Source organism: Eupeodes corollae, chromosome 1 (genome assembly GCF_945859685.1).
Source record: "Eupeodes corollae chromosome 1, idEupCoro1.1, whole genome shotgun sequence".
NCBI lineage: Eukaryota > Metazoa > Arthropoda > Insecta > Diptera > Syrphidae > Eupeodes > Eupeodes corollae.
Window position 1 is genome coordinate 240,352,242 of NC_079147.1, and position 24,909 is coordinate 240,377,150.

The window sequence follows — 24,909 nt, forward strand, 5'->3', positions numbered from 1 at the left end:
ATTTGATGAGGTGTTTTTAGATGTCGGGAAAAAATTGATGCCTTTTTTTCGTGATGCATGGAACACGATTAGAATTGTTTTTTGGTCAATTTAGTAGTTTATCGTCATGTACGTGTTAACTTAGCTGTCAAATTTTCAGTCAAACTTTTTTGTAACAATTTTGTTAGTATAAGTGCAAAGAGAGTTAAATTTGCCGAAAAATCCAGATCTGCAGGTTTGAACTTAAATTAATGCAAAAACAGGAAAAATTTTTATTTTGACAGATCTAGATCATAACTAAATTGATTTATTTTACCCATTGAAACCCCATTAGCAATTGTGGTTCGTATTTATTTTGGCTTTGACACTTTGTCTATTTACAGTGTGCCATCACATCTTCTATGTTAAAGCAATTACCTTATGTCAAATTAAATTGTCAATTGTCGAACATTATTATCGTCGTCGTTCACAATAAGATATTCACATATTAACACAATTGAAACACATATTCAATTTGACTTTGACACTTTGTGTCTTTTCACAGGGTGGCAGAACTGCTTCACATCTTTAGTGTTCAAGCAATCACCTTATGTCAAATAAAATTGTCAATTGTCAAACATTATTATCGTCGTCGTTCACAATAAGATGTTCACAATGAACACAATTGAAACATATATTCATTTTGACTTTGACACTTTGTGTCTTTTCATAGGGTGGCAGAACTGCGTCGCATCTTTATTGTGCAAGTAATTCCCTTATGTCAAATAAAAATGTCAATTGTCAAACATTATTATCGTCGTCGTTCACAATAAGATATTCACAATGAACACAATTGAAAAACATATTAATTTTGACTTTGACACTGCGACGCATCTTTTGTGTTCAAGCAACTACCTTATGTCAAACAAATTGTCAAACATTCTATTCACGTCGTTCACAATAAGACATTCACAATGAACACAATTAAAACACCCGTTTATTATTAAATGAAATAATGTTTATTTTAATAATTCTGTTTTTTTTCAACTAATATTATCACCTTCACCTGGTGCTATTTCAAAACAGAAATGATTTCATTGTTTATTTGTTTAAGTATATCTATTTACATACTCAACTCAACCATTTGACTGTTGACTCTATCTAATCAGTGAATTTTCTATTTTGTATATGAATTAAAACCAATCCATAATAATTTATAATCAACATTCATTTGTCTGATGCCGGTAGATAATTTTATTTTTATTTAATTTAACTTTGTTTGAGTGAAACAAAAGGAATGCTGCCTAGGCGGGCAGAAAAAAAACATCTGTTTTATTGGCAATTTTCATATATTTCAAGTTATTTTCGAAAAATCCCATTCCAATTAAATCGATTTGATTGTGAGTGGAACTAGAAATCTCGTATTCAACCGACTAATTACATTAACCATTTAGATAGTTTATCATAAGTTAATTAAAAATACAAAAAAGAAAAACATGTTTTTTGTTGGTTAGAAGAATGAAATATACAAATAGGTTCATTAGATCACCACAAGTCAAGTTTTAGCGTTGTTTTTTAAAACATCTAACAGCAATTATTGTACATAAATTTCACCACAACTTGCTCTGCTTCATCTTTTTTTACGTCGCGTCACGTCGCCGCCGTACCGCGCCGCCTTCCATGCCTTCGCCACATACCGCCACCGTTTCAGAAGCAGAAGCATTTCAAATTTTGTGTAGCAAATTCCCCGAAACGTGTGTATGGTCGGTTTGTCATCATGGTTTTGACATCATTGAATTTCAAAACAAAAAGAAATACCAACGAAATAAATAAATAAAAGTGTTTCCGTCTATTTTGTTTATTTATAGAAGAAGAAGAAAAAAAAAATATAAATATTTATCAGCACAAAATTATTCCTTCGGATTTATTAATCTTATCCCAGCGCACATGGTTCTTGAGAAAACCAAAAAAAATAAATTTAAAAAAAAATCAAATCAACAAACAAAAAAAAGAAACATTGTGTTAAATTGTGAATCAAAAGTTTAATAAAACAAAAATATGGCTTTGTTTTGGATTAATTAAGAAACGAATTTTTGTAAAAATTGTGATTCTTTCCCTCAGGGAAAAAATATCTTTAATTGGATTTGGAATATATTGAATAAAATTTGTATTTTGTTTCGCAATTATCGTCGTATTCGTCGTGACGTGATTTAGGATAGTGTGTCTTTCATTTTTGTTTTAATTTTTTTAATTTAAACTAAAAAAAAAAATAATGAATTCAGACGACTATGATTTTGCCTACGAGTTTCAGGTAATGTATCCAATACAACTTATTTGTTTTTGTATCTTTATTTTTTAACATATTTTTATGAACAGAATACTTAATCACGTAGCACATTGTCTATACCGCTCTTAAATTTTATAGTTTACGCGTCAAAAAATGGTTGAATTTTAGGTAAACCTTACTTTTTACCTTTGGCTTTATCTACCTGGTCGTATATAAACTGGCTTTTTTAATGGCCGGCAAAAATGTTATTTCATGCTTTGAAATAGTTTAGGCCACCTTTATACAGACATGGTTTAATTTTTTGCTTCGTGCAGCTTAATTGACTGATTTTGGCTGACTAAGTGATGAAGTTTAACCGTGCGTTGCGTCTTTTGACTGTCGTCCAAGGTTCACGTATGCGATAATGGCCATCAATTACATGGTTAAATTACCGTTGAGGAGGTTGATTACCCCGACATAAGTGATTTTTAAACTACTGAACCATGGATTAACTATTGAACCTCGTGTTTGCACAACTGATGGCAGTTTTAGTTAAGTTTTGAACGAAAATCAAACAAGCTTTTGTTATGGGCTTACAATTTTACTAACTACCAATTTGCTAAATTTTATGCAATGGAAGTCCAAAATGATAGACCTTTCTTTTTGTTTGAGTTACTAGGCAACTGCTTATAAAGTTTCATTAAAGAACGCTCGTCGAACATTTCTAAAAAGTGACAGTTCGTGAAAATAACCACAGAAAACAAACAAAAACAGACCTATTAATTGGAATTCCCAATGTTTAGACTGTTCCATTCCATCCACAGCTCTTATAAGAAATTTAATTTAGAATAATGACAGATGTCATATGGATGCAGGAAATTGCTATAAGTTTAGGAACTGACCCATTGACATTGACGTACATTACGTGATAATTTTCTCAAATGCTTAAACTACTGAACCATGGATTGAACATTGAACTTCGTTTTTTTTTGCACAACTGCTGGCAGTTTTAATTTAGTTTTGAGCAGAAATCAAACAATATTTTGTTATGGGCTTAAAATTTTACTAACTACCTACCAATTTGCTAAATTTCATGCAATGCGAATCCAAAATGCTAGACCTTTCTTTTTGTTTTTTTACTAGGAAATTGCTAATAAGGCTTCATTAAGGAACGGTCGTTTTAACATTCCTATAAAGTGACAGTTCGTGAAAATAAATAAAGTAAACATATAGAAACGGACCCATTAATAGAATAGACTGGTCCATTCTATCCAAATCTTTTATACGAAATTTAATTTAGAATAATGACAGATGGATGGAGCAAATTGCTAAAAGTTAGGAACTGACCCATTGACATTGACGTACATACATAGGTATAAACGAAAGGGATTGGCTGCGTTCAATCTCGTGTTGGATAGGGTATCTTGAATAGGTGGAGTTTTAGATACCTTGTTGAACGAGTTGGACAGCTGTATTAAGATAGCTGTCAAAAAATAAATACAACTTTCAGCTGTTTACAAAAAACAGAGAAACATTTAAGCTTCGAAGTCAAAATTGTTGTAAGATAAAACATTTAATGGATAATTAAACTTATTCGTCGGACGATGATGAATTGATAGGTGCGTTAAATGTCCTCTTAGCTCAATTGGAATTCTATACGATTAATAATTTGCTTGCGAAACCTTCTAAAATTCGGAGGCAAATAGCTTCTTCATCGTATATTACGTACAGAACATTCTCAAATAAAACTTCAACTAACATTTTGTATCTTTTTGTTTACCAACAAATACAAAAAGCTGAAATCAATTTTCAAGTTTCTTGAAATTCAACCATGTGTTGAATCAGCTATTCTCTCAGATGCCTATGTACGAGTACATACCCCGAGAAATAATTGGTTACCTTTGGATTCCTTTTTTGACATCTCGGCTGTTTTTGATCAGCTGTTATTTTACACGTAGAACTTATCTGCCTGAGATTGAACGCAGTTGATTTTTTTGACAGCTTAAGCCAAGAACGCAGCTGAAATAAAACGAATTTTTTCGCAGAGCAAAATGAAAACGAAAACCACAGCGAAAAAATATTTATGGAGAGCTCTGTCAGCTGTAAAAAACAATTGACAAGTTCTGACAGCCAGCTGCTGTAAACAAAAGTGAAAAAGTTTTGTTCGAGTTTTAATTTATCAAATTAAAATGAATTTTCAAAATAATAATGAAGACGAAGATGATTTAATGTTAACGACAATAATCACCTCTGCATCTGTGTTTTTATGGATGATAACGAAAAGAAAGAAAAAACTTCCATCTATCCCTGTTAGCCCATATCTGCAGAACAGGTCTATGCTCCAACTACCAAATAGCTTCACTGGCCAGTTTCTTTTTTTCCTCAGAAAAGGAGTCAATTTTTTTTTCTTCGGCTTTTTTTTTGGAAGTTAAAGTTCACTGCTTGTTTTCATCACTTCTTGCACATCACCAATAACATCCTGAGTTTCCGATTCAGAAATTTCGTTTCGCATCAGCAGCGTACTAGGCTTTAATCCAAATTACTAGGTCTGTTTAATTTCTTGAACATAGTACGTACTGATGAAATTCAGAGCATTTTATAGAACTGATAACACTTATGTTTTCGGATTGATTTTGCTAGAATAAAAACGAAAAAAACTGAAAAATGTGAGAGATATAAACTGTCAGCATAATTTAAAAAAATGTAGTGAATAATAAGCAAGCTCATTTTCATAGTTTTTCAAGTAGAAACATATCAGTTATCGTCGTTATTTGTTTTTTGCTTTTTCTTTGGGAGCATTTACCTCCTTAAGATTTCGTCACATGCCCTGATAGAAGATGAAATATAACAATAAGCTTTTTGTGTAAGACTCGTTGTATGATTTGGATTCTGTTGTAAATGTCCCGATAGATTCGTTGCCTCTAAATCGCTAACCCAAAAATTAAGAAAGTAAGCGGTCTGTTTTTGGAAAAAGATCCGCAGAAGCCGGCTTTTATATTTGAAAGTTGATACAATTAAACATATGTCGGAATAATTTAATAATAAATGTACATATTAATATATTAACGAAAATATGTACACAGAAATAAACATTGTATAAGAGATTGTATGTCAAATCAACTCACCTCGACTCACATTTGTTTTTTCACCATGAATTTTGACTACTGCGATCCCTAAGTGCATCTGATCATATAATATCAGAATAATTTGAACTTAATGCATTATTTTGTTTCTTAAAGCTTATTAGTTAAAAATTATAAAAAAAATAATTTCGAACTGATATTTAATCTCTGAGAGTAAACAAACAAACGTCAAGTTCAATACAATTGTATCTGTCAAAAGACCGTAACTTTTTAGAAGGTATGTTTGTTTCAATTTTTCAAATTATGGTATGTGGTATATTTGATGTAAAATGTACGTATTTTTTCATATGACATGTTTCAAGTGACAGTAAAAACCAAATAAGAAAAAATAGTTAAGTCTAGTATATCCGCTTCTAAGCGCCAGAGTCTTTTTTGTATTATTAAATATATTATGCATAATAGTCGCAATTAATATGCAGTTGCCTTATGGCACCAAAAACGTGATTCAAGCTAAATGCTTAAATCAGAATATTATGCCATTTCGTAAAGACAGATAATGCACGTCTAAATTTTCTCACGATTTATTATTTAACGAAAAATATTCATATTTGCTAGAAATTATTCTTCTTTATGGATATTCAAACGAACTAAAAATCAGGTTTTGAATTGACTTTAATAAATTGATAAGTAATTCTTAATATTTTTTAATAAATATCTTTTTTTATCGGAATTAGATTAATTGTAAGTGTAGAATTTTTGTTTTGAAGTGAAGTTATTTTATTGCTCCAAATCTTATCTACTTGTACACGAGAGTATGAGTAGTTAGTAATACTAGTAGGTTATTGTTTGTATCTACATACTTATGAGTAGTTTGTAATCTTAAAAAATACACGACTTTCGATTGGTAAAGGAATTTGGTAACACTTAACAATAGGAGTCACAATAGATTGGGTCTGTTTGTGCATTACATTTAGCGAGAAACAGATTGACACAGCCACTTTGACAAACACTTCACACTTTGAATTCAATAACACAGCACCATCGACAGCGACATTAACGTTAGACCTAAACTCAGAATTTAATGTTGCTGTGCCAATGCTTACAACTTAAAAGGTGACATTTATCAGATCTGCCAGCACTACAATCAAAATGTAGTATTTATCATAACTACACACAATTTATTCATATAATACGTCAAAAGTAATTTTCAAGTTTTTCAACTATTTTTTATTTGTTTTTCAACTGTCAAAAGCGCTGTTGACGCCAAAACCTATTTTACTTGATTTTCGAACTCGAATTCTACGTTACTGTTAAAGTTCCTATGACAATCTGTTTCTACTTTTTCTTTTAAGACTCTGAACACACTCTCTTAATTTTTATTTGCATTATGAACGAACAGATCCTTTTCCTAAGGCGTTACTTATTTGCGTAGCTCTGTTCGATTACTTTTTCAAATGCTCAATTTTGTATGATGTATTTTGCATTGTATTGTATATCTGTTCGTTTGCATACTTTTGATAAAATGTTCTTGTGAGCGTTCAAGTTCATAGCCATATTAAATTTTCGTTAAACGTCATCTAAATGTCAAACGGCCTAACATAAAATCTCTTTATGAAGTGATGGCCCTCAATTTCTGTAATTGTTAATTCTCGTTTCAAATTTTCTAACAAAATTGTTATGCAAACAAATTGTTGATGGTAATTGCTTCTAGAATCGACTGAAACGAAATTGCTTTTATTTAATTCAAATTAGACAAAAAGACTTGAATATATTTCGTCTAGAGTTTGCTTTTTGCATCTAATGGCTATCAAGTCTCACATTATGACCCTAGATTATTGAAACGAGCATTGCATTCGAGTTACAGGGTTACCAATTTCAAATTTACCTTCAAAACAAATTTGAATTTAAATCAAAAACCAAAGAAGTCAATTCTTCTTCTAAAACTTTACAATATTATTTGGAAAAAACACAAAAACTTAATTTTGCATTAGGTAATCACCGTTAAAAACACCTTCTTTAGCAAATGACCATTTAAAGTTTGTGTGTTCATCTTTCTAAATAAGGTAAATTCCTACTTACAGGAAACTTAAAAAAGAAATAATTAATATCCAATTTATCGCGAAAATGCTAATGGGCTATTAATTTTAACCTCGGTATACGTTTCATTTCATCTGCATCATGATTTAAATGATACTTAACAAATGGCTATGGCCACTTAAGCCTTGATTTTCTATGAAATAGATTAATGTCTTTTTAAGAGGAAGTTTTTTTTAAAGTCTTCTTAATATTCATATGAAGAATGAAATCACAAGTGATATGATATCATTAAAGTATCATTAATCTTAAAATTGTATTTTTAAATGTCAATGTTAACAGTATTTAGCTTACGGCATAAATGAGTATAAAATAAAACCTTCAATAAAACAGGTGAATGGTTGCATCATCATTGTTCGTCTTAAAATAAGAACGTATCTATTTAATATGCAATCATTACATATTACACTCGACATTAATTGAGTTAAATAATAATAAACGATAGTTAAATAATTATTTTTCGATTTAAATTCAATTTAAATATGCACATGCCTCCTTTTAAAACCTTGTGTAACTAAAAGACAGTTAAATTTTAAAAAGTTTTCAATAACAATCAATTTGGTGTCAAAGCTCTAAGCTGTTCACCCTTTCATTTATTCACAAATGTCAAACTCTTGACTTTGATGAAAGTGACACTTGTTGCTCTATCATCAAGTTTACATTGCCGACACTTTTTTTAACGACATTACCCATATCGGCTTAAAAAAAACAATCACATATTGGAACTGTTCGTTTACTTTTGAGAGTTCTAGTTTTCAAATATTTGTCAAAATATTTCCAATAAAATCGGAGACCAAAACGAACAGATCTAATATATTATTTTATTTGTTATGCTTATGAGAAAAGTATTCTGTTCAGATTTAACGAAACAAAATGTATATACTTTTCAATTATTTATTTCAACAATTATTTATTATTTTCTTACAGCGTTATGCCGAAAGTCTGCAAAGACCTTTACGAACATTTAGAGTGGAATTCAATTTGGGCGGACCAGCTGGCGATGGTCTAACAACCCAGGATGAAGAATCCTTCTACACAACATCATACAGTGCTACAAAGTGAGTTCTAGATTCTAAGATCTCTTCCATAAAGCACACCTAACACAGTTTTTTCTCTATTTTATTTCTTTAAAAATTTTGTTGTACTAACTTTGACACAACTTTAAACACCAAATTGTTTAAAATGAACAAAAAAAATATATAGATTCAGCTCAACGTCCAAAGTCACAACAACACGAAATACAACGTCAACAAATGTTTACGACAGCACAGACCACGTCTATTCAACAACTAGTCATGAGAATAGCCCAACAAAAGCCCTTGGACAAAATCCGATGCAATTTAGTGAAATTCGCAGCCTTAAACGTGTCCAGCGCAACAATGAAAATGTTGGAACTGATTCGAGACAACTTCTCGATATGCCCGGAATTGTCGAACCACATACTGGTCGAATTCTGACAGTCGGCGAAGCAATTCATCTGCGAATCCTAGATGTACGAACTGGAGAAATACTCCTGACAGACGGGAGTCATGTTAGTCTGGAAGAAGCTGTACGAAGAGGCGCTATCGACCGCAATTTGGCTGGCAACCTACTTAAGCCCGGTGCCGTAAAGGACTATAACGGCCGTGATCTGTCACTATTGGAAGTGATACAAAGGGAGATCCTCGAAGCCGAGAATGGCTATGAAAAGGCCGAAAAAAGAATTAAGGTAACTCGAAATGATGCTAGTGTAGATGAGCTTGATGAAAGTCCGAGAAATATTGCCGATGCCATTTCTGCTGGAAGTGTCGATGCCAAAACCGGTCTATACCATTCAAAATCGGGGAAGACGATTAGCATCGCTGAGGCTTACGAAAGGGGCTATCTCATTCGTCACGAATCAGTAACGATAAAGTCAAATGCGCTGTGCCTATCGGACGCCATATCTCACGGCCTAGTCGATACAAGTGGCTGGATATCGGATAGGAATTCCGGTGATAAGTTTAGGCTTGATTCGGCCATTGCTAATCAGTTGATTGATCCAAATGTTCGCGAAATAGTCGACGCAAAGAACGATGCTAAGGTGACGCTTAACGAAGCCTTAAAGCTAGAGATTTTGAATGCCAAAACAGGTCGATATGTCAACCAAGTGACCAAGGAGAAGATAACCTTTGCCGAGGCAAAGAATAGACAGTTGATAGTGAAACCATTCACATTGAAAGATGTCTGTGATTTTAATTTACTTGACAAAGACGGACGCATAACGAGTCCGATGCGTAGGGAAAAGCTTAGCATTATGCAAGCAATGAATGCAGGTGTTCTTGACGAGAACAACCTTAAGTGTGTGACCAAGCAGAAGGGAGAGCTCATCACGTTGTCCGAGGCTATTGCCGATGGTGTGATACTGCCATCGGAGTCAAGATATCGTGACTTCGTGACAAGTGAAGTTATAAACATACCGGAGGCGGTAGAACGTGGCCTTATAAGTTCAGTTGCTCAAAAGTCAATTTTCAATATTGACGGATTTAAGGATCCGTATAGTGGGGATTTTGTTAGTTTTAATGAGGCCTTAAGCAAAGACATATTGCGACGTAAGAACGGTGAGTTTCTCTTAGATTCGGGCAAAGGTAATTTCTGTACACTTGAGATAGGCATTCGGGAGGGTTTAGTTCGACCAGAAGTCTATGAAATGTTCAATCGGGGTGTGGGTGTTCATGATGCTTCAGGTAAGGAGCTGTCAGTTTTAGATTTAGTTTATCACGAGCTTATCGATCCGAAAACGGGTTATTTGTTAGATGCAAAGGCGGGTACTACCTTAGCGCTAGACACTGCTATACAACGTAAATTTATAACACCAGAAGGGGCCTTACTTCTAAGTAGTCTTTTAAATATCACTCTGACCACAGAAACGGTAACCAAGACCATCAAACGCTACGTTACCGTTAGAGCTGGCTCTCAGGAGCCATCACAGCAAATTCCATTGACATTCACTGAAGCCGTTCGACTTGGCTACATTGACGAAGATCGTCAGCTTTTCAAGGATCCCGCGACTGACAAAGTCTATTCGGTGCAACAAGCCTTGATTTATGGTCTGCTTGCGCCTGACAATGACGCCGATATAGTTCCCGAGCAATCGGGTCGAAAGAAATCAAAATCGACGATAACAATTGTAACAAAACAAGTTGTCCCCGAGCCGGATCCAATCAATCTAAAGACCCAAGAGTTGTTCGAGAAGACAATTGATATTCCAGTAGTAGATAATAAAATGTACTCCAGCACCTCGTCGAAGACAGTCGTTTCGGACTTTATCAATGCCGAAAGGCGTGGAATCCAACATCAACATTCCACTGAAAAGGAACTTCTTGAGCTACCCCTGGATGGTTGGCTTCTGTCAGAAGCCATTTCACAGAAACATTTCGATCCGGAAACAGGTCTTTTCCTTATTCCCGGCACAGACAGGCTTGTGAGCTTCCAAGAGTGCATAGAAATGCAAATAATAAACAAAAGCTCGCTCTATGTCATTGATCCGAAGAACGGAAGAAAAATCACGCCAAATCGTGCCTTCGAAAAGAAAGTCCTAGACGCAACCGGAAACTACATAGACGGAAATAAGACCATGAACATGAAAGCTGCGATAGCAGCTGGTAAAATAGTGCTGGAATACGCAATGAGTGTAGACCAATCTAACCAGAGGCTGATTAAGGTAACAAAGAAGAACGGTCAGGCCGAATTGGTCGAAGTATCCTCCCGTCTGGGTGGCACTGCCCCTCAATTTGTCGAATTGAAGACACTAAAACGCGAGGTGCTTAGTCCAGAGCCATTGCAAATTGCCCCAGGTGCCATTTATGACCCCTCGACGCTTCTTGTTATATTCACTCAAAATGGCCAAACCGAAAACATCATAACGGCCATAACTCAGGGACTAGTCGACGAGAACCTTGTGAAGATAGTTGACCCCCAAACACGGGCACCGATTTCTGTGTTCGAAGCAATCGAGCGAAGAATTCTGGATCCAGCAACTGGATCGATTCTCGATTCTTCGGGTCAATTTGTTGATCCAATTTCAGCGGCAAGGCAGGGTCTATTGATCGTTTTGGGTGCACCATTGGTAGCCTCAGAGGGAGCATTGCATACGGTTCGATTTGTCGTTGACCCTCGGACTGGTGAACAAATCCCGGTAGAAGTTGCCTACGAGCGTGGCATAGTTTCTCGCGATCAGTTGTCATTCGACTCGAAAACCTCAACTCCCAGTACTAAGAGTCCACAGAGGGAGCCTTCAACACCGCTTGGCGCCCAACGCCAAGCCAGCAGAGACAAATCCTCCTCTCCGGAGAAGGAGTCGAAAGTCGTGCTCCTGCAAAAAATGCGAAAGAGGATCATCAAGCCTAAAGACGCCTTGCAGAAGGGCCTGATCGATGAAGTGACCTGCGATATTCTTGAGAATAAGACCAACTTTACCAATAGCGATGGTGAGATCGTTACGATTTCAGAAGCTCTGGAATTGGGACTGATCGATGGCAGCCAAGGAAGAATACTTGATCCTCAACGCGGCACAGTAATGAATCTAGAACAAGCAGTTCAGAGTGGAGTCCTCGATCCAGAGGGCACAAATCAGTTGCTAATTCCACTCGCTGCCAGCTTGTCAGTTCCAAAACTTGAAGAACAAGGTCTCATCGATCAAAGTGGTGTTGGAATCGTTCATCCAGAAACAGGAGCTCAATTATCGATGAAGGAGGCAATTATTTGTGAAGTTCTCGATGCTCAATCGAAACTATCAAAACCAAATGATGTCACCGTTGAGAAGGCCATAGAAAAGGGCCTCATCGACGAGGACCGATCCCTGATTCTGACTAAAGACAAACCAATGAATCTCCATGAAGCTTTAGATGTTGATGTTTTCGACCGAAAGGAAAACGACAAATTCATTGAGGACATTCCTCCAGCGGGAATGACATTCCCAGTGGCTGTTAAACGTGGCTTAGTCGATATCAAGAACAAAGAAATCCGTCACCCTACTACCTCTCAGGTGATGCCGATCAAAAAAGCCATTGATGACAATTTCCTCATGTCCATACCTTATCCACCACACGCAGACGCCATTCAGATCGAAGAAGCTATGGAAAGAGGCTTAATCGATTCAGAAAAAGAAACAATGACTCATCCCAAGACCGGCGAAGTTATATCGATCAAGGAGGCCGTTGAAAAGGGCATCCTGATTGTAAAGCCTATTCCTGAATTTGTTGTATCGCATTCAACCGGTCCAATCACTTCCGTGACCGAAACTGTAACATCTGTTCACACAGTTACCACAAAAACCATCGAACTGATGCAGGGTTATGCTTTGATCTCAAACAATGAGGTTCAAAATATCTTGACAGGAGAGATTATGAGTGTCGAGCAGGCCAAGGAGCAAGGTATCCTCAGAGAAGAATCAGAATCAAAGAATGTCTTGGCTACAAAGCAGATCAAGCAGAACTTCTTGGAAGCTGTCAAGCAGGGTTTGGTCGATGTTGCCGAAGGAACCTATTTGGACCCCAATTCTGGAACTAAGATCCCGCTTCAGCAGGCTATCAGCGAAGGAATTTTGGAAGTGGAAGCCTGTCAACCAAGTGAAGAAGTAAGCCAAACTACAGTGGAAGACTTCCAGACGATCTACGATGAGAAATCACAGAAATTCCGTGATCCCAAGGATCCAAGCAGATTGGTTAGTTTGAATGTAGCCATGCAAGAGGGAATAGTTGATCCGAAGGCTCTAGTCTATGACATCCCAACCGGTAAGGTTCAGACTCTAGAAGATGGAATCAAAGCTGGTTACATCGATTCAGAGACTGGCGCAGTTAAACAAGAAGCAGGTCCTTCTATCAGCATTACTAACGCTGCGAAGATGGGACTCTTAGCTGTTGTAGGTGCTCCCGTGTTAGCAGGAATGGCAATAGCCAACACCATCAAGAAAGTTACAGAAAAATCCACAAAGACACAACAGAAAACTGAAGTTACAACTTTCCTGCCAACCTCACCGACAAAGAAAGAAAGTCCTGAAAAGCTCATTCAAACTGGAGCAATCCCGAAAAAAGATACCACAAAACCCTCATCACCAGTAATTGAAAAACCATCTGAACCTCCAAAGAAACCTCAAGTTGCCGAGAGGAGGGAAACAACTCCACCAATTCCGGCTCCTCGAGTTGAAGAGAAAATCGAGAAAATCATCAAAAACGGTTCCGAAGATATCAAAATCTCCAAAGCTGAAACCACGTCGTTCGTAACCGAAAGTTCAGAAACAACCTACGTTACGTCAACAACCGTTCAAAAGTCTCACATGAAAGTAACCAACGAAACTGTTTCAAGAGTTGTCATCGAAGAAAACTCACCAACAACAACAGAGTCGGTAACAATTGAAGATGTCGAAATGCCCTTGACACCTGCTTCAGAAAAGCCTGACAAAACGAAAACTATTAACTTATCAGAAGAATCAGTCTCAATTAGTACGACAAATGTTCCTATTGCATCTGTTCCAGTGTCCGATGTTCCTTCCTCTGATCCACAGAGAGTAACTATTAACATTTCGTCTGTAACACTGCCAAATGAAAAGCCCGATAAAGTTGTGGATTCGCCATTTACGAATGGCGTTACTGAGTTTGTAGAAACTGTTCCTACTTCGTCAACGAGTAGTGTCATAACTACAGTTACATCCGTCCGAACAGAGAAAATGGTATCAGAAACCTCTCAAAGTAGTTCACTGCAAAAGGACAGCCTCCGGGATGAACCCATGGCCAAGCAACCAGTAAAGAAAGAAACAGAACAAAAGGTCGTCACGGTTACGATAAAAGAAGCATCAACACCTGAAATTCCCAAAGAATTTGATTTGAACTCGGAGAAAGAAGTTCCACCACCACTTCCAAAACAAGGTCCTCCAGAGTTGCAAAAGAGCGATGTTCCACCAATTTCTCAAGACGCCTCACCACCGACGACGACATCAAGAGAAGATATACTGCTTGGAAAAGTTCCCGAAAAACCTGTTAGCCATACGAGCATTGAACAATTCTTGATACAAGAAAAGCAAGCTGCTTTAGAAGACCCCAAGACAGCCGTCTTGACCACAACACAACCAAAACAAATTGGTCAAGTGACCCTTGTCACGAAAACTCACATTGTAGACCCAGTACCATCTCCAGTTGAAAAACCAGCCTACGATAGTACTGATGCTGCTTTTATCCATCGAGCAGAACCAATCAAACTTAGCCCTGATTCGAAGGACGTGAGCAAACCCAGCGATGGAAAAATCTTGGAAGCAGTAGGTGACGCAGCAAAGACAGGTTTAATGGCTATGGTAGGTGCCCCTATTTTAGCCGGTATGGTTGTAGCTGACGCCTGTAAGAAAATCGCTGGTAACTTAAGCGATAAGGGCGAACCGAAGACTCCAGTTGAAGTGTCCGAAAAGGTCACTGTAAGTGTTACCGAAATCAAGCAAGACCGCCCTGTGGTGCCCACAACTCTGCCAATTGGTGATGCTATCTCACAGAAAATTATCTCGCCCAGCGAGTGCAGAATCATCGTTGATGGCGAGCAACAGTCACAGAATGTTCAAGAACTGCTCGACGAGGAACAGCTCAGTCCTTTGGATGAAATCAAGGTGCTAGATGAGAACTTGGTGGTGCTTCAGAAGATGAAATATCTGATCGATGTCAACGACGAACTCAGCCCTGAAAAGCTTAGCGAACTGGGCGTGTACGATACTGAACTCGAGTACTTCGTTGATCCGGCAACGGGACAAAAAATCTCTTTCCAAACTCTCGTTTTTGATATGAACGTCTTCAATCCGGAGACAATTTTAGTTAAGAATTTCAGCAAAAACGATTATGAGACCCTCACGGCGGCCCTTGAACGACCTCTTTTAGACAAACACACCGGTCATATGGTAGATCCCAAGACAGGAAAGAAAATTCCCTTCTTTGAGTGCATTGCTCGCGAATGGATAATCCGTGTAGAGCCAAAAGTCGAGAAGATTGAGCCGATCGAAAATGTCATTGACCCTGAAACAGGTATGGTGTTCCTCGACGATGGTCGACAATGTTCCATTGCCGAAGCCATTAACAACGGCAGAATTGATATACAGTCGATATCGGTACGTGATCCGGTTAGCGGTGAAGTAATTCCTTTGCGTATGGCAATTGAGTTGGGAGTTGTCGATTTGAAGACCGGCACAGTTATAGACATACAAACACTTCAAGAAATTTCCATGGAGGAGGCATTCAAACGTGGTTTCTTGGTGCCCGGATCGAGGAGGCCCATTTCGCTCGAAGCAGCAGTTCGTAAGGGTCTGTACGACCCCAAATCTGGTAAACTCTATGACAGTGAGTCACAAAATCAAGTAGATGTCCAGAAATCCATTGAAATTGGTTTGGTTGATCCGAAGATTTCTCTGATTGTTGACACGTTTAACAATAAGACCTTCTCACTGGACAATGCAATTGAAGATCAGTTGGTGATCAAGGAGACTGGACAAATAAAAGACACCAAGTCGAATGAACTTGTTTCGTTTGACGTTGGTATCGAGAAGAATTTAGTCCAAACCGACGAAGTAACATGGAGTCTTATCGACGTCCTGCAGCGGGAATACTATTCTCCGAAGACCGGAAAAGTTCTAAATCCTGCCACAGCCGAAGAAATGACCCTTCAGAAGGCTGTCGAAAAGAAGTTCGTTGAACTCGAATCGTGCCTCATTAAAGACACTGACAAGGACATTCTTGTGTCTGCAACTATTGCAGCCAAAGAAGGTCTTCTTGATACATTTAAGGGCAAGATCACAAAGCCCGATATGACCCTTGATCAGGCCTTTGTCAAAGGCTATCTGATAAGCACTGAGAAGCCTTTGTCACTGGTTGACACTTTGTTGAGGGGTCTTTACGATCCACAAACAGGTCTCTTCCAAATCGAAGAGAAGCCCTTGAATCTTGAAGAAACGATAGCTGCTAAATTAATCAATCCTAACGAATTGGTCATTCTCGATCCGAAAACCAACTCAATTATCTCCACAGCTGATGCAATTCAAATCAAGCTAGTTGATCCAATTGGTGGAATGATTGTCGATCCATTTTCTGGAACAAAGCAAACTTTGCTTGAAGCTCTTGATAATAGAATTCTCATCCCACAAAAGCGCAAGCGCAGTCTTCCCGATGCTGTGTATCGAGGACTTTACGATCCCAAGTCCGGACAATTTAGCAATACGATAACTCGCGAGAAACTCTCTACTGAAGGTGCTATTCGTAGGGGAATACTTGACCCAGAGTCGACTGTTGTAAGTGTAAGTGGTAGTGTTGTGCCTTTTGGCAAAGCCGTCGAGTCAGGTACTGTAGATGGCAAGCGGGGCCAAGTTTTTGATGCTCAGGGTAATCTAGTTGATTTCAAGGAAGCCTTTGATCGGGGACTTTTGATTGAGGTGAAGAAACCATTGAGGCTTTTCGAAGCAGTCGTGAAGAATGTCTATGATGAATCGGACGGAAAGTTTGTAGATCCAAAAACAGGTGATAAGCTTTGCTTTGCTGAGGTACTCGAGGAGAAGTTCATTGATAACGAAAGTGTACAGATTCGCGATTCAAAGACGGGCGCCTACAAGCCTCTAGATCTTGCTCAGGCCACTGTATCGGGAGTGATAGACGGTAAAACAGGTAGACTTACTTATAATAGCCAAAAGATTACTTTGAAACACGCGTTCAGTGTGGGAATTCTGACTGACAGCCAAGCCCCCATTAGCGTCCAAAGGGCCATTCATCAGGGTCTATTTGACGATAGAACAGGCAAGCTCCTTGAACCCAAGACCGAGCGTAGGATAACTTTGCTAGAAGCAATGAGGAAGTTCATTGTCAACCCTCAATTGCCGTGTTATTTCGATGAACAGAACGAACAGATGCTGACCTTGTCCGAGACATGTCGAGCAGGACTCGTCGACAGGCGTGAAGGAGTCTTCCGCGAACCGGGAAGCAATGTATTTGTGTCTCTGGGTGAGGCCATGAGCTTAGGTTTGTTAGTTGACATTGAGAGTGCCGGTTTCGGTCTTTATGAATTGCTTGCAATGGGTTTCTATAGTGTTCAGTCAAGGCAGGTCATTCATCCAGTGACAGGTAGACAGTTAAGCCTGCGGGAAGCTTGTGTAGAAGATATTGTTAGTTTGTCGTCGAGTTTGGTCAAACATCCGGGCTCAGGGAAATACGTTCGACTTAACAACGCCATCACGGAACAATTGATCGATGATTTAGACGGAAGTTATATTCTGCCAGACAAGAAAATCGACCTTCAGGAAGCCAGGGCTCTGGGTTTGATAGTGACAAACAGAAAACTGCTTAGCCTTGAGCTGGCAATTCGAATGAAATTATTCAAGCAAGAAACCGGGCGTTTTACCGATCCAACCAGTGGCGAATACTTCGACTTGGTCGGAGCCATTCAAAACGGTCTTATCGACCCCTCGACAACTGTTTTCAAGAACCTTGTAACAGGCGCAGACGTGCCCTTGAATATTGCCATTGAAAATGGTGACATTGACATCACGAAAGGACGCGTCCTTGATCCAAAATCAAAGACATCTTACAACTTTGACGTAGCGTTTACACGAGGACTTTTACTGACCGTCAACAAACCCATTACAGAACGAGCAGTAGTCAAGCGTCACGACAGCATAGAAATGTTAGGACACTCCCCAGTAAGTGTAGTGATAACGAAACCACGTGAAATGACTCTTGACGAAGCAATGCGGTATGGCATTATCGACTCTGAAACGGCAGTTATCCGCGATTATCAAACATTTAAATTTATCCCTCTGAAAGTTGCAATCGAAAATGGAACAGTTGATGTGTTCAAGAAGACGTTAGTCGATCCGAAGGCATTATTCTTTGTATTCGATCAATCATTAACTGTATATCAACTAGAACCAATATCATTTGACCAAGCTGTCGATAATAAAAGTCTTGATTTATCTACCGGAATGCTGACCTATACTCCACCACCACCTACGCACAATGCCGATGGAGAATCGTTGAGTTCGGCAGAAGAAATTTCGGTGTTGACACTAAGAGATGCCTCGAGCAGGGGAATTATTGATCCCGATTCGGCGCTTGTTAAGGACATAGCTAAGGGCAAGTTAGTTCGCTTGCCGGAAGCCTTCCGCAAAGGTCTCATGGATGCCAATAAGGCTAGTGTCTTAGATACCAAGACCTCCAAACTGTGTCCTCTGCAACAGGCCTACGACAATGGCCTGATTGTAACGCCCAAACGTGCATTTGGACTAATCGAAGCTATCAACTTTAACTTGTACAACCCAACAACTGGCTGTATCGTCGATCCCTTCCAATCCAATCCTGACATTATAAACAGAAAGAAACAAACAATAGCCGAGGCCATAACCATGGGACTTATCGATCCTACCTCCACAGTTGTACGTGATCCAAGCACAAGTGAGATCGTTCCGCTGATCGCAAGTATAAGCAGCGGCCTCATTGATCCCGTTGCTGGCCGCCTTATCGATCGTAATGATCCCAAAAATACCTACGACCTCGTTAAAGCCAATGAAAAAGGCTATCTTCTGCCAGCTGAACAAAGGGTAAGTCACTACTGCTGCCGCTTCACAATGTCACACATCTTCCTCATTTTCTTGAGTTACTCTATTTTTTTTTATTGTTTCTCATACAACAACAACAAGAAAACACAAAACAATTTGTTTACATTTCTCTTTTATTATAAACATAAAAAAATTATAATAATACATAAATTGTTTTCGATGAATGAAATTTTTGGCGAAAATTTGGCCTGAGTTGTTTTATACACAAAAAGAAATCAAATCAAAAAATTAACAATTAAAGAAGCATGTTTCGTGTTGTTTTCTTATTTTTAAGGAATTATACTTTTTCGATTAACTTTCTTTTGCTATTTGAAAACTTTTTTCGAAATTATTGTGTTTGCATTTTTTTTTAAATTCGGAATATTAATTGTTTTTTTTTCTTTTCAATTACTTCTTCAATAACAGAAATGTGAAGCTAAGAATATGTACAGGGTGGTTCATTGGTGTTAAGGGCATTTTAATGGAGGATTTTTGTATCGTAAACCGAGTTCGATTAATGCATGTCTCTAAATTTTGACTGTAATTAGATACTCTTTCAAATCATTTTTTTACAAGGCGTATTTCTTATCCTTTAATGTTTCAAAAGTATTTTTAAGACATGAAGCTAGGTCTTATTAGGGTTTAAGAATAAACATTAGTAGAAAGATAGTTTAGTTTAGGTCCAAGATGTAAACAAAATTAACTTGGTTGATAACTAGAGATGACGGTTCAAACAGGGTTAAGAAGGTATGTGAATGGCCACTACTTGTTGTAGTTTCAACCTAAACTCCCAGGGAATCGATGGTCTTGTAAAACTTCAGCTATGAAAACACAAACTATAACGCTAGTTAAATCCCAAAATACAAATTAAACGTATTTCAGAGAATTGACGGGTGTGTTCATAAACGCAGAAAATCTGCACAAGTGCAATCGCATTTCTTTTCTGACGCATTTGTGAACGCACTCGCATTCGCAATGCAGAATGTCTGCAGTAAACAAAAATGTCTGACTTAATCCGATTTGTATGTAAACCGAGTTCATAAACGTCAGAGAAAAATTACTGCCAATCAAATTTTGTTGAACTTCATTTTTTCTTTCATCATCCCTTTAAACAATAATGTAACAGCCTGACGTTTATGAATGGTAGGTACTGCAGTTCGACTAGGTTAGTTCGATCGAAAATCTGTTCTGCAGTTCTTAGTTAGGCTGACGTTTATGAATACACCCGACTTAATGAAAATAAAAAGATTTAAGACAGGCAGACAACTTGAACCCTGGTAGTCCATTAAAGATATGTTGAAATTTAAAACTCATATAAACCATTTGTACAAGATTAATTTGATCTGTGGGTCAAAAACTAAATTCACCGATCTTAGCATAATTATTGATATTGAAACTGACCTCAGGCCCCTTTTTAGAAGTAAATACTTCTCGCTTTAAAACTAACTTGCTGTTCATATTTGGCCTTGTAGGTTCTCTATATTTCGTTTTAAGTTACTTTTTTTTTACTGTTATTACAGAAGCTTTTTAAAGCCTTTTTATTAAGTTGAGTACTAAAATCAGTTTTGTAACTTTTTAGCTAAAAAATTTTAAATTTTCCAATAATGAAATCGTTTTCAGTGAATATCTAATTTTTGAGTTTATGATACTAAAAAAAATACTTTCACTGAAAGCGTTCTATTTTCTTTATATTCCCCATTTGTCAGTTTACCTTAAAATGCTCAACTTTAACCGCAAATACTTAATTAGTGTCATAAAGAGCAACTAACTTCAAACTTCGTGCAAAAACAACCAACATCTTAATTTTCAACTTAAAACACTTCTGTGGCAAGCTACAAGTCTTTCTCGACTTATTTATGTATATTTTGTTTTGTAAAGACATTTTACTCATTCCTTTTTTTTCAATTTGACAAGGAATCCTTTTACATAAACCATCAAAGGGAATTGTTCAGTAAATAAATAAATCGCAGAGTAATTAAGTTCAGCTTTCAGTTGAATGAAAAATTATGATTGCCTGTCGTCTTGACATATGTAAGTGGAATTGACTTCATGCATTTATGCAAATTTTTCTTGAATAACTTTACAGTCAACTTTCCAGTAAAGTTGACTTAATTTGAATATATATAACGAATATTCGTCGATTTTGACATTTCTTTCAAATAAGAGTTTTTAATTCGTCGCGAATGAAGTTTGACAAGAAGCCACAGCCCAACACCATTCACCACCGAAACCAAAACAAGAATGATTGTTGTTAGGGTGCGAGTGTGGATAATGTGGAACGCGAATAAAGTTTGACAGTTCGTATCAACTACAATTTTTTTTCGTGACAAATAAATTTGTTTTCTTCAATTTATTAATATATGATATTGAAAAGTAAAAGTATTCATCATAAATCAAATAGAACCTATGTATATTGCTATCGTTTTGCTAAGAATTTGTGTGGAAGTATATAACCTCACATTTTGTAATTCATTCGTCGTTCGTTGGTCGCGCTCATGTGAATGCTACTTTACTTTTAAGTCCCTTGATCCTTAGGTGTCGTCTCAACGTGCCCAATGATAGCTATTACTGGCTTCTTAATTACTTGCACATAACTTTTCGTTTGCTAGCAAACGTCAAATTTGTTAGAACTGTCATAGTAGTTGTTGACACTTGTCAGTCAGTGTAATCGATGTGAATTGACAGTCCATCTTTTTAGGGTGCGTTCATAAATAGTTAACATAATTTCAAAGCAAAAAGTAATTAACGAATTTTAGTGAAATCATATATGGCCTCAAATGACTTCTGTAGGAGCTGCATGGATAAAGAAGAAGAGGAAACAATCTCTCATCTCTTATGCACTTGCCCTGCTCTTTCACTCTGACGCAAACTTCATCTGGGGGACTACTCTTTTGATAATCTTAGCGAACTAGCTAAAAAGGATATTAAATATCTTCTTCGCTTTATAAAAAGCTCAAAATGGTTCTACTAATAATAAATAAATAAATTGGGTGGCGCGACAGTCCGTTGAGAACCAAGGCCTAGTGACTTACAACTCTCAACCATTCCTGTGTGCTAGTAATGTTGTCAGAAATGGAGGAAATGGAGGGGACCTACAGTTTATATGCCGACTCCGAACGGCTAATTTTGAGAAAGCACTTTTTCATGACAATAGTTACTCTTGGAGAATTTGTCAATTCCTCGCAAGAGGCAGTACCCGTGAAAAGACTTTAGATGGCATAGGCAGGGATCGAACCCAAGACCTCTAGCATGACAGTCCAACGCACTAACCATCATGCCACGGGTACCACTAGTTAGGTTCTACTAGTTAGAAGTAATTCTCTAGATTCATGGGGTATCACAATGGGCCTTTCTCTTGGCCTAAGTGTGTGGATTCTAAATCCGCAGCCACGTTAACCTAACCTAGTGAAATCATCGCATATAAAAATGTCACTTTTGAAAGAAAAACAATTTTTGAGAGGCTAGTTCTCTATGTTTGTTATCCATATTTTTCTTATATTTCAATTCTACTGTAGAACATGTTTAAATTTATGCGGTTTTCATGGGTAAAAATATATTTCCGTCAAAAATGTATTGTTTTTATGACGCATGGAACACGTTTTACTGTCATTGTAATAATGTGACTTCGTGAACATGTTAATGAGGAGCTGCCAAATTTCCGGCCTTAACATTTATAAAATCCTTAACCAACATGACAAAGAATCTGGAACTCGATTTTTGTTTTCCTATTAAAATAGAACCCTCATCAAATCAAAAAATCTTCTTTCGAAAATACAGATCAGCAGATTTGATCTTAAATCAATTTATTTTGTGCCATGGAATCCAAAAAAGGAAAATTCGTACATTGACGGATATAGATCAAAAATAAATTGATTTATGTTATCTATGGAAACCCCTAGTAGAAAACTTAGCTTTTCGATACTGTACCGTAAATTTACTGCGAAGATACCACTATGCTTTTTAGGCGAATACAAAATCCAAAATAGAAAAAAAAACGCTCAAATATCGATGAACCACCTTGCTTATACGTATTCCATGAAACTTTCCTCCCAATTTTAACTAACTTTCTTTATTTCCCGGGTAAATAAAAATCGACGTGACATTGTGTGACCCATTTAACCACAAAACGACTTCCAAACCAACGTCTCATCATTTGCATTTTTGTGAAGGCAAAATTAAATTGTCTTTCATGCGCTGCTCATATCGATAAAGCCGTTCGCGATATTTCATAATATGGGGTTTTTATATTTATATGTCGTGCGTTTTCATCACTAATGGCTTCGGCATTTATGCAAAAAGAATCAGAATGGCTTTCTTCAAATCTCATTTTATCATACCTTTAAAATAAAACAATTATCATCTCCTTCCTCATTTTTCCCCTCCTTCACCCCCCTCATTGCTCATTAAATTCATTTTATCATCATATTTTTTAAGTTTAGTTTTGATATGAACAGAAACAAAAATTAAGTCGCATGCGATCATATTCCTCCTCCTATCTTATGATCATCATCAAGGAAATGGCGCCATGCGTAATGTGTGTGATTTTTAAATAAATTTATTTGTATGTTAATTTTTTATTAGTAATTTTTATTTTTGGTTTTAATTTTAAAATGAAATATTTTTAAAAGTTAATTTCAAAAAAAAATAAAAATTATTAAAAAAAAATTACAAGATACATTTCAATGGAAAAGGTAAATGTGCGAATTTATTTTATTTTCTTTCTATTATTAAATAAAACAAAACTTTATTTTTACTTTTTTCTCTCCTATATTTTATATATTTTCTCCTTTTGTTATGCAATTTTATTTTATGTTTTATATTTTCCAGCTATAATTTTTATTTTTGATCTTGTTTTCAGGTTTTTATTTTTTTTCTTCTAAAAGAATGTTGCATGTATTTAAGTTGTTTCTTGGTTTTAAATAATTATTAAAAAAAAAAACAAAAACTTGCAAATGGGGCTTTGGTGCTTTTATTATTATTTTTGTAACTGCTTTTTGCTGCTTGCATGTTTTTAGTAAAATTTTAGTTAACCTTTAGTTTATTTACGCATGTTTTTTTTTATTTTATATTTTGTGTTTTTAAACTAAAAAAAAAGTTATTTTTATTTTTGAAAAAAAATACATCAAAACAGAATTCATCCAAATATGTTACTCGGAATATTATTTTTCTGTACATTATATACATTTAGTTCCTCTGACCCCTTTTCTACTCCCTCAAAAAAGAAGTATAACCCCCAGCTCCTTTTGTATTTCATATTTTTATTTATTGAGATTATCATGAAAATAATTAACATTTTTCTTTATTTTGTTTTACTTTTAATGAAAAACTTTAGCAAGCTGTATTTGAAAAATTCAATTTGTGCGAAGAAAACGTCAATGAGCTTCTTAAATGGGTTGCTTCAGTGGAAACGAAAATTGCCAATGTCGGAGGACCTAAGGAGAAAATCGATGAACTACGTAATCAAATTAACTCTCTGAAAGTAAGTTTCTCATAGAATTAAGTTTCGTGAAATTTTGTATTTGAATTGCTTAATTTGTTGTTGTCTTTTTATGTGAATATAGTTTGGTTCATATTCGTATCGAAACGAACACATAAAATCTTGATTCAAAACACGCAATATTTAACTTCCTCTGGAAAATGGTTTATTTTTTTATTGATTTGCGACGGGCCTTGAACTAAATAGGAACACCAATACAATACAATACAACAATAGATATACCATCTTTTTGTCAAATATGAAAGCTGAAAAGGTAATATAGGACATTATGTTTTTACCAAACAAAAATGCTGTCTTTTGTTAGCTGAAACAATTATGAAAAAGTTACTGTTCCAGTTAAATGTATGAACACAAAAATATCCTATTATGTGTGGTATTTGTTGACTCCATTGTTTTCGGAAAATAATCTATACAAATATTATAAATGGAAAAGTCATTTTGCTTG

General features: G+C 36.5%; 1 protein-coding gene across 41 annotated transcripts in view; it reads left to right on the plus strand.

Annotated features, from left to right (window-relative positions):
* The window catches only part of LOC129942467 (dystonin), a 290,358-nt gene that overhangs the window by 231,567 nt on the left and 33,882 nt on the right, over nt 1-24,909 (plus strand). For 37 of the 41 annotated variants that reach the window (XM_056051421.1, XM_056051422.1, XM_056051397.1 and 34 more), the window contains 3 exons: nt 8,329-8,459; nt 8,605-18,970; nt 24,300-24,446. In XM_056051421.1, the coding sequence (XP_055907396.1) occupies nt 8,329-8,459; nt 8,605-18,970; nt 24,300-24,446 (10,644 nt within the window). Of the gene's footprint in view, nt 1-1,418; nt 2,270-8,328; nt 8,460-8,604; nt 18,971-24,299; nt 24,447-24,909 lie in introns of those variants that run through there. The other 4 variants (XM_056051424.1, XM_056051437.1, XM_056051425.1 and 1 more) reach the window with 3 other exon arrangements.